At 49.0% G+C, this 14,981-nt stretch overlaps 1 protein-coding gene across 12 annotated transcripts in view; it reads left to right on the top strand.

The window, feature by feature from the left end:
* Positions 1–14,981, top strand: part of COL6A3 (collagen type VI alpha 3 chain) — a 113,912-nt gene that overhangs the window by 15,291 nt on the left and 83,640 nt on the right. For 7 of the 12 annotated variants that reach the window (XM_043525223.1, XM_043525224.1, XM_043525222.1 and 4 more), the window contains exons 2-3: positions 11,227–11,350; positions 13,421–14,038. In XM_043525223.1, the coding sequence (XP_043381158.1) occupies positions 11,263–11,350; positions 13,421–14,038 (706 nt within the window). In that variant the 5' untranslated portion in view covers positions 11,227–11,262. Of the gene's footprint in view, positions 1–11,225; positions 11,351–13,420; positions 14,039–14,981 lie in introns of all 12 variants that reach the window. The other 5 variants (XM_043525227.1, XM_037912241.2, XM_043525229.1 and 2 more) reach the window with 2 other exon arrangements.

Raw genomic sequence — 14,981 nt, forward strand, 5'->3', positions numbered from 1 at the left:
CAGGTTTTGTTGATTCGATCAGTGTTTGTACAGTGACCAGCACAAATGCGGGCCCTGATTCCTAACTGGGGCCTTTACAAAATTATAAACTGGAGTAACACAGTGGTGAATCAGACCCTTTGGCCTCAGCTGTAGAAATCAATAATTAAATCAGAGGACTATAAATTAGCTTCTTAGGTTCCCCCCAAACTAGCAGAGGCTGCCTACACATCTACACACAGATGCTGTGTCTCTAAGGAGCATAGCAGTTTCAGTAACTGAGCCAGATAACACATTGCACCAAGGTATGAAATATTATTATTGCTTGTACATCACCACTGAACAGTGACCACCATTGAAAATCAGCCCACTTTAATTTAGGTCCTTAAATATAGTGCCAGATCCTCAAAGGTATTTAAGTGCCTAATTCCCATTGGGAGTTAGGCACCGAAATGCCTTTGGAGGTCTGGGCCTTTGGTACCTAATTCCAGGCATCCAAATTTGAAAAGTCTCTGCACTTCATTTTAAAAATTAAGCCCACTCCTACTCCCACTGAAGAATTGAATGATCATATTAACTTCAGTGGAAACAGGCTTGGGCCCAGGCTGGTCACCCAGGCTCACTTACAGCAGAAGGCATAGCAAAACAGAGTCATGCATTACCTTTCCAGCAGCCTTCCTCATTGCTTCCCTTCCAGGAGTGATTCCAAGCTGGCAGGAAGCTTCATTCTCTCTGACCTCTCCCTTACTTCCTGACTTCTCTGTGCAGCTGCTTAACTTTCACCATTACCAAGCCAGGGACTCTCTCTTGTGATCGGGATAGCAACATAACTGTGTTACCAGTGGGGTTGCCAGATGTCTGGTTTTTTACCCAAGTGCCTGGTCAAAAAGGGGCCCTGACGGCTCCGGTCAGCACCGCTGAAAGTCCAGTTGGTAGCTCTGCGTGGCTAAGGCAGGCTCCCTGCCTGCTAGGGTGACCAGACATCCCGATATTATCGGGACAGTCCTGATTTTAACCCATTGGTCGGGACGCCCTTTGTCCCGATATCGGGGGTGGACTGCTCACCGTCACCGCCAAAGTCCCGGGGCTGCCTGCCCGCCGGCAGGAGCCTGCAGTGTGGGCGGCCCCTAGGCACAGAGGCAGAGGGGGGTCTCTGCATGCTGCACCCGCTCCCTCCTGCCCAATCAGAGCTGCGGGGGCGGGGCCTGCAGGCGCCGGCAGTGGGCAGAGAGCCCTCCGTGCCCCCCCTCCCCCCTGCACCGCACCCAACCCGACCCTAGGAGCCAGAAGGACCTGCCAGATCCTTTCTGGGAGCTGCCCAGGTAGGCACCGCCAGGACTCCCCACCTCGCCTCCCGGCAGGTCCCTTAGGGTCGGGGGTAGGGGGCTCTGCGGGCTGCTCCCACCTGCAAGCCGCGCTCTGCGGCTCTGGCAGCTCCCATTGGCACTTTTCCCGGCCAATGGGAGCCACCGGAGCTTGCGCTTGTGGCAGGCGCAGCCCGTGGAGAGTCTGGAGACCCCCCTCGCCGCTCTGCCCCTAGGAGCCAGAGACCTCCCAGCAGGGCTGGTGAGTGCAGCCAGGGAAGGGGGCAGGGTGTGATGGAGTGAGTGTCTGGGAGGTGTGTGTGGGGTGCTGGGCTGTGACAGTGTGGAGGGCGCTGGGCAGTGGGGGAGGTTTGTGTGTTTTGGGATGGTAGGCAGTGGGGGCCTGTTGGGGGGTGCTGGGCAGTGGGGGAGATCTGTGTGTGTCAAGGCACTGGGCAGTGGGGGTCTGTGTGGGGCATTGTTTAGTTGTGGTGGTGGGGCTGTGGGGAAGGGCACTGGGAGGGAGGAGAAACCTGTGCCCCTGGCCCTGTGGCTTCTGCTGGGGGCTGGAGCTGGGGCCATGAGTCCTTGCCCCGTGGCTTGTGGTGCTGGCTGCAGCAGGGGTCGTACACCCCTCTTGCAGCTTCCTAGGGCTGTGCGCCCCCTCTCTTGGCTCTGGTCGGGGCTGTGCACCTGTGGCTTTCTTCCCCCACCGCTTGCCCAATGTGTCCTGATATTTCATTCTTGCAATCTGGTCACCCTACTGGCTGCCGTGGCTCCTGGAAGCAGTGGTATGTTCCCCCCTCCGGATCCTATGTGTAGGAGCAGCCACGGGGATCCACATGCTGCCCCTGCCCCGAGTGCTTGCTCTGCAGCTCCAGGAACCGAGGCCAATGGGAGCTGCAGGGGCGGCGCCTGCAGACAGGGCAGCGCACAGAGCCACCTGGCCATGCCTCCACGTAGGAGCCGGAGGGGGGACATGCTGCTGCTTCTGGGAGCTGCCTGAGGTAAGCGCTGCCCAGAGCCTGCACCCCTGAACTCCTCCCGTGCCCCAACCTCCTGCCCCAGCCCTGATCCCCCTCCTGCCCTTCAAACCCCTCGGTCCCAACCCAGAGCACCCTCCTGCACCCGAAACACCTCATCCCCAGCCTCACCTCATAGCCCACACCCCCAGGCCAGAGCCCTCCCCGCTCCCACACCCCAACCCGCTGCCTCAGCCTGGAGCCCCCTCCCATACTCTGAACCCCTCAGCTCCACCCCCCAGCCCAGAACCCCCTCCCACACCCCAATCCTCGAGCCAGCCCGGTCAAAATGAGCGAGTGAGTGAGGGTGGGGAGAGCAAACGACAGAGGGAGGGAGGATGAAGTGAGCTGGGGGGACGGGGCTCAGAGAAGGGGCGGGGCAGGGATGGGCTCTCAGATGAGAGGCAGGCAGGGGTCAGGGCAAGGGTGTTCGGTTTTGTGCGAGTAGAAAGATGGCAACCCTAGTTACCAGCTCTCAGCTTTTCTCATGAAGGTTGGTGTTTTACTTAATATCCCTGCTCCTGGAGTCATGTTATAGTGTGAGGCTCTCAGCTGCCATTTAAATAAGTGTCTAGCCCTCGTGGTCATGGAGAAAAGCTTGAGAATGTGACCTGACTGCATCCCAAAGGCTCCAAAGCCTGAAGGCAAATAAAAAGACCCACAAATGTACTTTGTAAAATATCTCATGATTTTCAGGTCAGTCTCAGGATATTTTGGCGTCCAGCTCATGACTTTTAGATATGTGGGGCTGACAATCTGGAGTATATAGAGTGAGAAGGATAATGTTTGCCTATATTGCAGGAGAGTTGCAAGGAAAATTAAGGTTTGAAAGCCCTTTGAGATCCACAGAGGAAGACTGAGTAAGAGGGAGGATGGTCTTGTGGTTAAGTCCCTGGAGTGGACCACAGCCCATCTGGGTGAACTAGGGCAAGTTACTTGGTTGAGATTTTCCAGGCCCCCTGGAGATTTGGATGAAAATGAATGGGAATTAGGTACTGAAATTGCTGAGGCAGTGCTGACAATCCCACCTTTAGGTTCTTTGTGCCTCAATTCCCCATCTGCATAATGGGAATAATAACATCTAGCTCTTACATGGACCTTTTCATCAGTAGATCTCAACGCACTTTACAAAGGAGGTCAGCACTATTATCCCCATTTTAAAGATGGGGAAACTGAGGCACAGAGCAGTGAAGTGACAGAGCTGGGACTAGAACCCAGTCTCCTGAGCTCCATTATACAATGCTGCCTCCCATCCCAACCCAACCTAACCCTAACCCTATCCTCACCAGGGTATCATGAGGATAAATAAATTAAAGAGTGTGAGGCACTCAGAGACAATGGTAAATAAGGGATATAGATATATGTCTTGTCTATTTGGACTGTAAACACTTTGGAACAGGGACCAGCTCTGTGTATATGAACAGAGCCTGGAATCATGGATGGTTAGGCTCTCTATGAATAACAACAGGAGGGCTTTATAAATGCAACATGCCAGGGCTGAGGATAAGTTGCAGACACCTTTACTTTGTTATTTTCACTTATGCATGGGGAGGAGAAAGTCACATTGTAGTAAAGTATCATTGATACTTAATTATTTGGTCTTTATTAACAGCACATGGCATGTACAGGTGTTTGAGATTCTTTTAGATCTTTTAACACTATACACGATTTTTTTCTTTCTAGACTGGGACTAGAATGTGCAACCTAAACATACTAAAAAGTGTTTCCTTCATATCAAAGGACCTCTTACAAATATTTGTTTGTACTGGTATGCTGTATTTCAGAGCCTGTAAACAATTTGGGAAAATGACTTACAGCTGTTTAATATTAAAACAGAAAACCAAAATTGTTTGGATGGGTCCTTTCATATTAGCTGGAAAAAGATTATTTCAGTTTGTGAATATTCTTTCCTATTTCCCTACAGACCATCTGTAGTAGACTGTGGCATGTTTGATAAGATGAAATACAGGTGACCTGCAATAATAATATAATACACCTTTCAGAAAAATATTCATCTTCTTATCAAATGAAAGATGTTATTCACATTTGAGTGAATAAGAACAGCAAAATTCTGAAGCCACTTTTTGGCTTATCCATTTTATTTCAGATATTTGATTAATGACAGGCTTCATTTTAATCCCAATTGATGAAACTAATGTTAATAAACAATCATAGCATGAAACATCCACTTGTCCAGTATTTCTAGAATCCCATTTTTCCCACAAGGGAATTTTTCCAGTAAGATTTAATGGGAGATCAGTGTTAACTGTTCTTCTCATTTATTTTTGCAAATCTAGGTCCTACAAACACTTGTGTATTTGGGTCACTTCACACAGGTGAATAAACCCATTGAATTCAATGGCTAGGACTATTCACATGTGTAAGCGTTTGCAAGGTCAGTTTGCCAGTTACTTCAGTGGGGCCAGGATTTCACCCCTTTTTGCAGTTTGGAAAGGATTATGCAGTAGGCCTTCTGAGAGAGCAATCTGTGGCAAGGTCCTTCAGAGAAAGGAGGGGTCAGTTGGCTCAGTGACCAGATGTTCAAATAGATAACAGCTTTGTATGAAGCAGCACTGAGTTCTCCAATGATTAGCATATAATTGTCACATGATCTTCCAGCATGAACTGCTGTCTTACAGTTGACAGACTGATTGAATATAAAATATATCGGGCCAGATCCTCAGTTGGTGTAAATCAGTGTGGTTCCAGTAAAGCTAATGGTACAATATTTGATTTATTACCAGCTGAGGATCTGGGCCCAGATTCTCCAATGTATTTAGGCAGCTAACTCCCATGGGAATTCCCAAAGAGTCCATTACTTTGTTAGGTTTCAGAGTAGCAGCTGTGTTAGTCTGTATTCGCAAAAAGAAAAGGAGTACTTGTGGCACCTTAGAGACTAACCAATTTATTTGAGCATAAGCTTTCGTGAGATGCATCCGATGAAGTGAGCTGTAGCTCACGAAAGCTTATGCTCAAATAAATTGGTTAGTCTCTAAGACATTACTTTGTTGAGGCCCTAGAATGATGATGATTTGTTATTTGTGTTGGACTTGCTCCCAGAGGCCATGACAACATGTTTCTTTTTAAAATGTTATTTCTCCCTTGTTTCCTGTTTATATAAATAAAGGTCCAGGTTGCCCCTTCCACAGAGGAACATGCAGGAGAGGGCCAGAGTTTGAAGGCATCCCCTGGAGTTTTCAGGCACTCCTCTCTCTCTAATGGTAGGAATTTGGGGGTAGATCCAGAGTGGCCAGGGCACAAGACTCCCCAACCCCATAGATCTATGGGGAAGGGCATTCCCACATAGGCAGATAATCAGCGGCATGGATGGGAGCCACTTTGCATGGCTGAGCTGGACCACCTTGCCCTCCATCACCTGAGCAGGCCTTTGTTGGTGCTTAGAAAGAGTGGTCTTGATGGGCCGCTGGGTTTCTCCAGCTTCCTGCCAGCATAACTGCACTGGAATCGCATCACTGGGGCATAAGACTGGCGTAATGCAGTGGGAAATCAGGTCCCCAGATAAATCAGTTATGGAAACAACCCTGCGGGGGGCTGTTGAGAAACAACGACGGAGAGGAGTCCTCAGACGTTAAAGCAGCAACCGTTGCTAACTTCCCTCAGGATTTCTGGGCAGCAGTCTGGCAGCAGAGAGTGGCTGCCCCTGTGCTCCATCCCCTCCTGCCTCCTTCCCACCACTTTTCAGAGGGAAGACTGCCCCTGAAACACCCCTGGAAGGGATTTCTCAAGGCTGTTAGGGAGTGGTGAGATGACAATGGCCTGGAGGGTACCCCTCCTTCCCTTCCTCGCAGCTTGGGAGAGTTTTGGCTGGAGAGAGCCCTCGCTCTGACTGGAATGGAACCTTGGCTTGTCAATTAAAAATGGTAATAATGCCCTATGCTACTACTTTGGTTGCCTTTAAAAAGCCAACATGCCTTACATGTGGATTGGGAAATAATTGCAATGTCTCGGATATTGCTTTGGGTTAGCTGTTGGCACACGTTGACTTTTTAAGGGCAAGCACTCAGGGTAATGATTGTTCACTAACAAGGAAATACGATGCTGCCTTTGATTTTTCTGATTCAGTGGCTTTAATGCTTTGAAGCAAAGAAGTGCAGCTAGAAAGAGTGGCAAGGTAACCCAGCCATTCATACAATCTGGGAGAGTAAACACTGTGAATTCTTTTGCCCGAATAGGAAGAAAAATGCATGTCTAGTGGGCTTTCAGTAATTCATCACAAAGCAAGTGAACGTTTCTTATATCTCTAGCAGTTCTGTGAAATACATAGGGCCAGAATCTCAGGTGGTGCAAATCAACTGTGTTCCATGGAAGTCAATGGAGCGACACCAATTTACAGCAGCTGAGGTTCTGGCTCAGCATACCTCGTCAAGTTTCAGTTGAAACCCAGTGGGATAATCGTGAAAAGAGCATGTGTAAAATTGTCCCAGTGTGTGCAATTAACATCTCAGGTGCCCCTTTATTTGTGCATTTCAGATGATCGAGGATGCATGGATTTATTTCCAGCTGGTTTTTTTGTCAGCTGTCTGACTTCCAAGTCTTTATTACAAAACCTTGTTATTCTTTTCATTAATGGTCTTGGAGTCCTTTGTATCACTTAGGAGGCACTGAGTTAATTGAGCTGGCAAGAACAGCAGAAAACAGTAAATGTAATTTTTAAAGCTGACTTGGTTTAATCATTTGACTTATTTGAATCTCTTCTGGCTCATTTAATTGCCTCATGTCCTTTTGGGGAAAGAGAAATATTAAATCACTACATTTTATACTTGGATGATATTTATCAGCTAAGAAGTATTACTGGGGTATGCTATTTAAGATTGGAAGCAAGTCTTAAATCATAAACTCACCACCAGTATGGCAGCATATCTGCTGTCATACTAAGGGCTATATTCTTTCAGCTGATTTGCCATGTGGACGCCAGATAAAAAGCTTACATAAAGTATTATCTTGGCTACAACATGTAAAGTTATTCTTGGGACCCTTCCATGTTCCTACTACAGGATCATCCCTGCACAGGTTATTCCACAGAGGGGACTGGAAACTTGCAGGAGTCCTGTAGTTATTCTGCAGGTCAGAAGAATTAATAGACGTGAACTTGGAATGAGGTTTCCATTCCTGCCTTTGGTGTCCCTGAAAGGGTGAAGTGAGGAGAAGTGCTATCCCGGGCTGATTGTCATTCTGGCAGGGGCTAAAAATCAGAAAGGAACTAGCAATAGAAAGAAATGTTGATCAGTGCACGATGCTCCTGACTGGGTGGCCTCCAATGGCCAGCTGTAATCCTAACATTTTTTTAAATGGGGGAACTACAGTTAACTATGTGAAGCACAGGTAAAGAGTGGATCATCCAAGTCCTTGACAGAGGTCTAACCATACAAACTCCTGAGCCACAAAGACTGTGGCTTAGATCCTGGCCCATGCTAAGGTCACTGAATTGCCAGAGTGGCCCAAAAGGACCTTAAAACCTCCTTATACAGGGACCTGGGATTCCCCCCAGCCCCCATGCTTGTCATTCCCGAATATCTTTTTCCCTTGTGCTGTAAAATAACCAGGCTGGGTGCAATCACAGACCTCGTCCCTGGGCAGGTTTTAGTAACAGGCAGCCACATAATGTCTAATGTCGCATGGCACATTGCATCTAGTGGGAGGGGGAAAAAGGGAGCCCGGGTGGAGCCACCCCTTCCCCACTTTGGGCCTACCAGACCAGACCTGTGCATGTTAAAGAAGCGTGAAGACCTATGTGGCTTTCTCTATGGGCTGTGGGAAGAAAGAAATTGCCAGGAGGAGCCAGCCCCAAAGGCCATAGGCACTGAAACCATCAGGAGTAGGCAGCAGGGTTTGACATCGTCAAAGTGTTCGCTATGGTTTTGACTGGACAGTCTCTTCCCTCTGCTGATTGGCTGCTTGCTCCAGCCCATCCTGCCCTCTTCCCCTCAGCCTCATTCCACCTGCCTGCCACGCTCCCCTCCATCTTCTCCCTCGCCCTCCCTTTGCCCTTCTGCTTTGCTAAGCCGCTCCCAGCACGGCTCCCCCAGGGAGGCTGCACTCGCTGCAGGTGTGAGCCCTGGGTTGGGCCTCCTCCGGCGCCCCCTGCTGACAGTCGCTCCGGTCCCATGGTGGGTCCGTCTTGTCTCGCAGTTCACCCTCCAGCCAGGTCACATTTTAGACACACCCCTTCCGGGATAACGAAAGTCCAACTAAAAGGCCCAACAGAAAAGATCCATTTGCCCCCTTTGGGGCTATTCCTCCACCCGCCCTTGAGGCTCAGTCTTCAGCCCCACTCTGGGCTCAGTACTTCTTATCTTAGGCTTGTAGGCCCTGTCCTTGGGGCTGGTAGGGGAACCCAGACCCACCCTCTGCTTTGGGGTCCAGCCCAAGGACCCTGTATTAAGCAACTCTTGCAGACATGCTGTTTATCTGGGCCACTTCCGATGTCCAAGCCCTTTGTGCTGCTTCCCTCTAGCCTGTGCTTACTACAGGCTCTCTTCTGGTTCCCAGGCCTCTGGCTTCTCCCTGGCTCCCTGGTTCTCCCAGCTCCTCCTTTCGCTGCAGGAACACTGACCCCTCAGGATTCCCTCCACGCCTTGCCCCCTCTCCAGGGCCCACCACAGGGAATAATTTCAGCCCTGTGGCCTTCTTCAGACTGCCTTCCCCAAGCCCTGTCCAGAGAGCAGCAACTGCCCACCTCCTCTCTCCTAAATTTCTCTGTCCTGGGTCCCTAACGGCGCTGGGTGTTCTTCACAAAAGGAGGAAGTGAAAGCTACAGGGATGGTCCAGGAGAGGGACCCAGGACAGAGAAACCTAGGAGAGAGGAGGTGGGCAGTTGCTGCTCTCTGGACAGGGCTTGGGGAAGGCAGTCTGAAGAAGGCCACAGGGCTGAAATTATACCAGTCAAACCTGTCATGTCCTCCAGGAGCAGCCAGGTGGGCTAATTGAACTCTCCCTCCTGGTAACCCATTGTTCACCCCATCACACCCACCCAAAACATGTTAAAAGAAGCTGGTGCTAACATACTATTGGCCTATCATCACTCTGGTCACTCTGCTTAGGTGCTCTAGCCCTTCCCCTACCCATTGCCTGTCTTGGCTATTTAGATTGCAGGGTCTTTGGGGCAGGGATTGTTTCCTGATTTACCTTTGTACAGTGCCTGGTGCAACGGGCCCTCGGCTTGGTTGGTCACTAATTACTACTGTAATAAGTAATGCATAATAACAACAAAGGCACAGCCATTTTCCTCTTGGACTTGGAAGCATCTTGGCCTAGATATGGCCAGGACATAATATAGTTTGCTTTGGGCCTTTTTGAATTGTTTTATGCTTCAGTTATGCTGAACTCTCTTTTATAAAGGATGTTCCTGGACCTAATTATTATTATTATTTCTTATTTGTGTTGCAGCAGTACTTAGGAGCCCTGATCATGGCGAGGTGCTGTACGTACACACCCAACAAAAAGGCATCTCCTGCCCCGGGGAGCTCACAATCTTCTATTGGTGACAGCCACATGTCACCAGTTGTAGAAAAGAAAGAGTGAGACGCCACAGTGAGATGCCCAGCTGGCATTTACTGGCATAGCTCTGTTGACATCAGTGGAGCATGCTGCTTTGCATCAGCTGAGGATCTGGCCATTGCGGCCAAGTTTTATGGAAATGTTTTCTGCTCCGGCTGATTTCCGATGACAGTACATCCATCTATGGGAGCCAGGAGGGTACCTGTGTCTCTCTGCTCTTTCCTTTTCATTTAGGGCTAGATTGTGGGTTAGGCGGTACGTCTGGCAGGGTTGCCAGGATGAATAAGAAACTCCTTTATGCCCCTATGTTGGCTACCCCGGCTTTGGGTCCAGGTGCACAGAAGTGAGCAGGAAGGGAGAGGTGGGGCGTGGATGGAGTCACGCCAAGCTCCGCTTCCTCAGTGCACTGGCCCGCATTGCTAAACCAGTGCCTGGGGAAGGAGAGCAGGAATTTGTTGCTGTATAGGCCATGAATAAGTTACTATTCCATGGAGCATGGAGGATAAAAGTGGGGGACTGTGTGTTTCCTGTAACAGAGCAGCAATGCACCATCCCTTCCTATGGGCTGGGGCCTGGAGGCATGATCTAGCCCTTATGTATGAATGTGCTCTGATCATTGCTCCGCCAAACTTCAGCTATGCAGCCTTGTCAGTTTCCCACTATTTGTGGTATCTTCTGCTCATGTGAAAATGTTTTCCTTACCAGATTGCCATTTCCCATTTGGTGAATGCTGAGTGTTTCTCTTTTGAAATTCACACACCTGGTTTTTGCCTGTCAATACCCACTTCCATCTTTTAAATGGCTTATCATGCCAAAAACATCATACTTTGTGCATCAGCAACGCTGGCAGAACACATCCAAATACTGTTTTACTTACGTGATGCTACAAAACCCCCAGAAAACGTTGGGAAATGGGACAGAACAAATGCCGTCGAGAGCTGAACGTAACCTGTTACGGGACAAATCTTCTTCCCAGCTACCCAAGTGGAATCCTATTGAAGGCAGTGGGCTAAATTCAGCCCTGGCATAACCAAGCACAGCTCCCTTTGAAATCAGAGGGCATTACGTGTTCTGATGCCGGTGCTGTATTTGGTCCAACTACATTTCACCATAACTGAGAAGAGAATTTGTTCCGGTTACGGTATCTTTTCATCCACAGACCTCTAGCAGGAGCCAGCGTGAGTTCTCAGTAAAACATTAATAACAGGAGAGGGGTTTATGGTTTTTACTAACGGGGGGGGGGCTATAAAATCCTTAATCCATTGACATGGGGGTGGGGGAGTTGCACCGGGGAGAGCATGGGTCTGAGGCCATACATACGGCCCTAACGCTGTATCGTAAGCAGTGGTGAGTTCTGGTGTGAGAATGCAGTTTACACTGATCATCTCTCTCTTCCTGTTTAGGTCACACATTTGGTGCTGTGAAAAACACAACAAAAAATGAGGAGACATCGGCATTTGCCGCTAGCGGCAGTCTTTTGCCTCATGCTCTCAGGCTGTTGTATGGTTGATGCTCAGCAACAGGGAGGTAAGGCTCCGGCATCCTTAGAGGGTTTATGATTTTCAAAATGGGGATGATATTTCCTGTTGTGTTTGTGGACGGTTTTAAAATGTGCATGTTGAAAATATATTGTGACCTATCAATGTTTTTGACTGAGAGTTAGTCCGAGCATAGTAGATGCTTATCAGTTCCTCACAAGTCAGTCAGCCTGAATGCCAAGTCATAGACATGCCGGAGAGGGCTTTCAAGTTATCCTAAGCATGTAAAGAGCAAATGGTGTCAGTCTGATGTTGCTTTGTGTTGCGAGTGGAGCATTTACATCTACTGGATTGCCACTCTATGTATTGTCTATGCTTCTTGGCAAAGGTACTTTGCATCCCTTATAGCAGGGGTGGGCAAACTTTTTGGCCCGAGGGCCACATCTGGGTGGGGAAATTGCATGCAGGGCCGGGGCAGGGGGTTGGGGTATGTGAGAGGGTGCGGTGAGCAGGAAGGGGCTCAGGGCAAGGGGTTGGAGCAGAGGAGGGGTGCGGGATGTATGAGGGGGCTCAGGGAAGGGGGTTGGGGTGCAGGAGGGGTTCAGGCTCCAGCCTGGCACTGGTTACCTGGAACTGCTCCGGGGTGGCAGCAGTGCTCACCGAGGCCAGGGCACACTCCCTGCCTGCCTGCCCTGGCCCCGGCCCAACACCGCTCCGGGAAGCGGCCGGCACCATGTCCCTGTGGCCCCTGGGGGAGGGGAGGCAGAGGGCTCCGCGCACTGCTCTTATCTGTGGGTACCTCCCCCAAAGCTCCCATTGGCCGCGGTTCCCCGTTCCCAGCCCATGGGAGCTCCGGGGGAGATACCCATAGGCAAAAGCAGCACACGGAGCCCTGTGCCCCCGCCCCTCCCCTAGGGGCTGCAGGGACATGGTGCTGGCTGCTTCCTGGAGCGGTGTGGGGCCCGTGGCGCCATGGGGTGGCAATCCCGCAGGCCGGATCCAAAGCCCTGAGGGGCCGGATCCGGCCCGTGGGCCATAGTTTGCCCACCCCTGCCTTATATGACCAAAAGCATGGGAAGAAAAATGGAATGTTGCAATGAAAAGAACACCAACTTCCAGCTGTTGTCACTGATGACCACTGTCTGCATTACCGTGCAGAAAGCTTCTTTAGTTTTCTGAAGGGATCTAATAGCATCTTTTGGGTTGTAACTAGTTTAATAGGAGTTCACTGGGAGTAGAAAACACTGGGAACCCAGCATACAGAGGCCAATTCTGCACCTTAGTCCTAATTGACACTAGCAGGAATCTCCTTGTCCAAGCAAAGGTTACATTGTTTGGATCATAGAGCATAAATTGCTTGCAAGCAATACTCATGTATATTAACATTACTTAATAACTAAGCCTGCATTTTGACTAGCAGAAAAGATTTCCTGGTGCTAAAAAACTATGCTCCAGGAATTATTTAGTGGAACTTTGATCCTTTAATAACAAAAGGCTAAAAGATGGCTTTAGGCCTGGATCCTGCAAAGCACTGGAGCATGTGTGTGACTTTAAGCTCATGAGTAGTCCCATTGACCTCAATGGCCCAGATCATCAAAGGTAGTTAGGTGCCTATGTGAGTTAGGCACCTAAATACCTTGGAGGATCTGGGCCAATGAAACTAATCACATGCTTTTGCATCAGTGAACCAGGACCTTTCGCCACAGCCCACAGTAAGGGGACGGGAGGAGTCATGCCACTCCAGTGAGAGTGCATAGGGGAATTGTCCCAGAGATAAGTATGATGCTCCTGCAGTGCAGAAGGGACAGCAATGCATGCTGCTTCCCAGGCTAAATGTCATAATTTCTCACTCTGGTGCTCTGGGAGTGCCAGGTCTGGGACGAGCCCCTGTGCAGGTGGAGTGGAGGACGGCGTTTTGCATCTTTCCCCCTCCTGGTGCCCCTGCACAGGGCTATTCAGTCTAGCTTCAAATGATCCTTTTGTCTTGCTCCAGGTTATACGGGGAATAAGGGGCTTCATTTGATAATGCAAAATACGCCAAGTCTGAGGAAGGGTTTGGGCATCATGGACTTATTCAGCTGACCTGTAGAAAATCCTAAACCAATCTGTTTTTTTAAAGATGTCAAAATCGTTGCTGCTGGTGATATAATATTTCTAGTGGATTCCTCTTGGAGCATTGGAAAGGAACATTTCCAACTTGTCCGGGAGTTTCTGTATGATGTTGTAAAATCTTTAGCTGTGAGAGGAAATGATTTTCGTTTTGCCCTGGTCCAGTTCAGCGGAAACCCACACACAGAGTTCCAGTTAAATACGTATCACTCTAACCAAGATGTCCTGTCCCATATTTCGAACATGCCTTATCTGGGGGGAGGCACCAAGACTGGAAAAGGATTAGAATACCTAATCCAAAACCATCTCACTAAAGCTGCTGGAAGCAGAGCAAGTGATGGCGTCCCCCAGATTATTATAGTGTTAACGGACGGACGATCCCAGGATGATGTCGCTCTGCCATCATCTGTCCTTAAGTCTGCTGATGTAAACGTGTTTGCAATTGGAGTGCAGGATGCAATGGAAGGGGAATTAAAGGAAGTAGTGAGTGAACCCCGAGATACGCACCTTTTCAACCTAGAGAATATTACTGCTCTCCACGCCATAGTAGGAGACTTAGTGGCAAGTGTTTGTTCATCTCTGACTCCAGAAATGGCTGGAGCAAAAGGAGTGATTAAAGACGTCACAGGTAATGGCAAACTGCTGTGCTGAGACATTGCCGTACGGATCCTTGAGATAAGTATGGTAATTGCTGGTATTGCACTGTTTAAAGCCTTTGTAGGGGAGGACAGAGATGGATGTTCAAAGGTTTAAAAACAAAGGTTTCCAAGCAAATCGTAGAGTAAAAGCCTGTCACTGTTTGCAAAATACACTGTCCTCCCTGCCAGATTATTAAATCAAGCATTGTCTAGGTCTGTGAGTCAGCGATATGAAAAAAGCATCATGCTTCCTAATGCAGGCCCTGATCCTGTGACCCAATCCCCATGGGCACAAAGGTCAGCCTGCTTGCATGGAGCTGATTGCAGGACTCACTGGCAGCCTCATCTGTAGGAAAATTTTATTCCAGATGAATGGGCTTAATAATGCAAACAACTGCAGAAATCCCTCCGGTAGTCATTTTTGTGCATTCATTAACAGAACACAGGGTTTAGGGATTTTTGTAAGAAATATTCTTATGAGACAACTTAGTAGCAGCTTGACTTTAAGGATCTTTACATCTAGCCCCTAATATCCACTGTTGGATATCTGTGGATATAAATGCTCTAAAAGAGGCACACACCCTATATGCTGCCCAGCTGGAAGATACTCCCCGCATATTAGCTCCCAAGCTGCTACTGAAATGTGACATAAAGGCCTGCAGCACTAACGTCAGCCGTAGAAATATTGCCCCATAAGAGCCTGCTCCAAAACTCATTGAAGTCAGTGGGGAGACTGTCACTGTCTTCAGTGGGGCCGGGAACTAGTCCTATGGGCATAAAATATATCTAGATAATTCGGTTTGTGAAATACAATGGATCACACTAATCTTGTCTGATTCAAAGCCCATCGGCGCCAATGGGAGCCATTCCACCGACTTCAAGAGGGTTGGGATCTGGCCTGTAATGAAGTTGTTTGGGGATAATTTTCTCTCC

This window comes from Chelonia mydas, chromosome 11 (genome assembly GCF_015237465.2).
Source record: "Chelonia mydas isolate rCheMyd1 chromosome 11, rCheMyd1.pri.v2, whole genome shotgun sequence".
In the NCBI taxonomy this organism is placed as follows: domain Eukaryota; kingdom Metazoa; phylum Chordata; order Testudines; family Cheloniidae; genus Chelonia; species Chelonia mydas.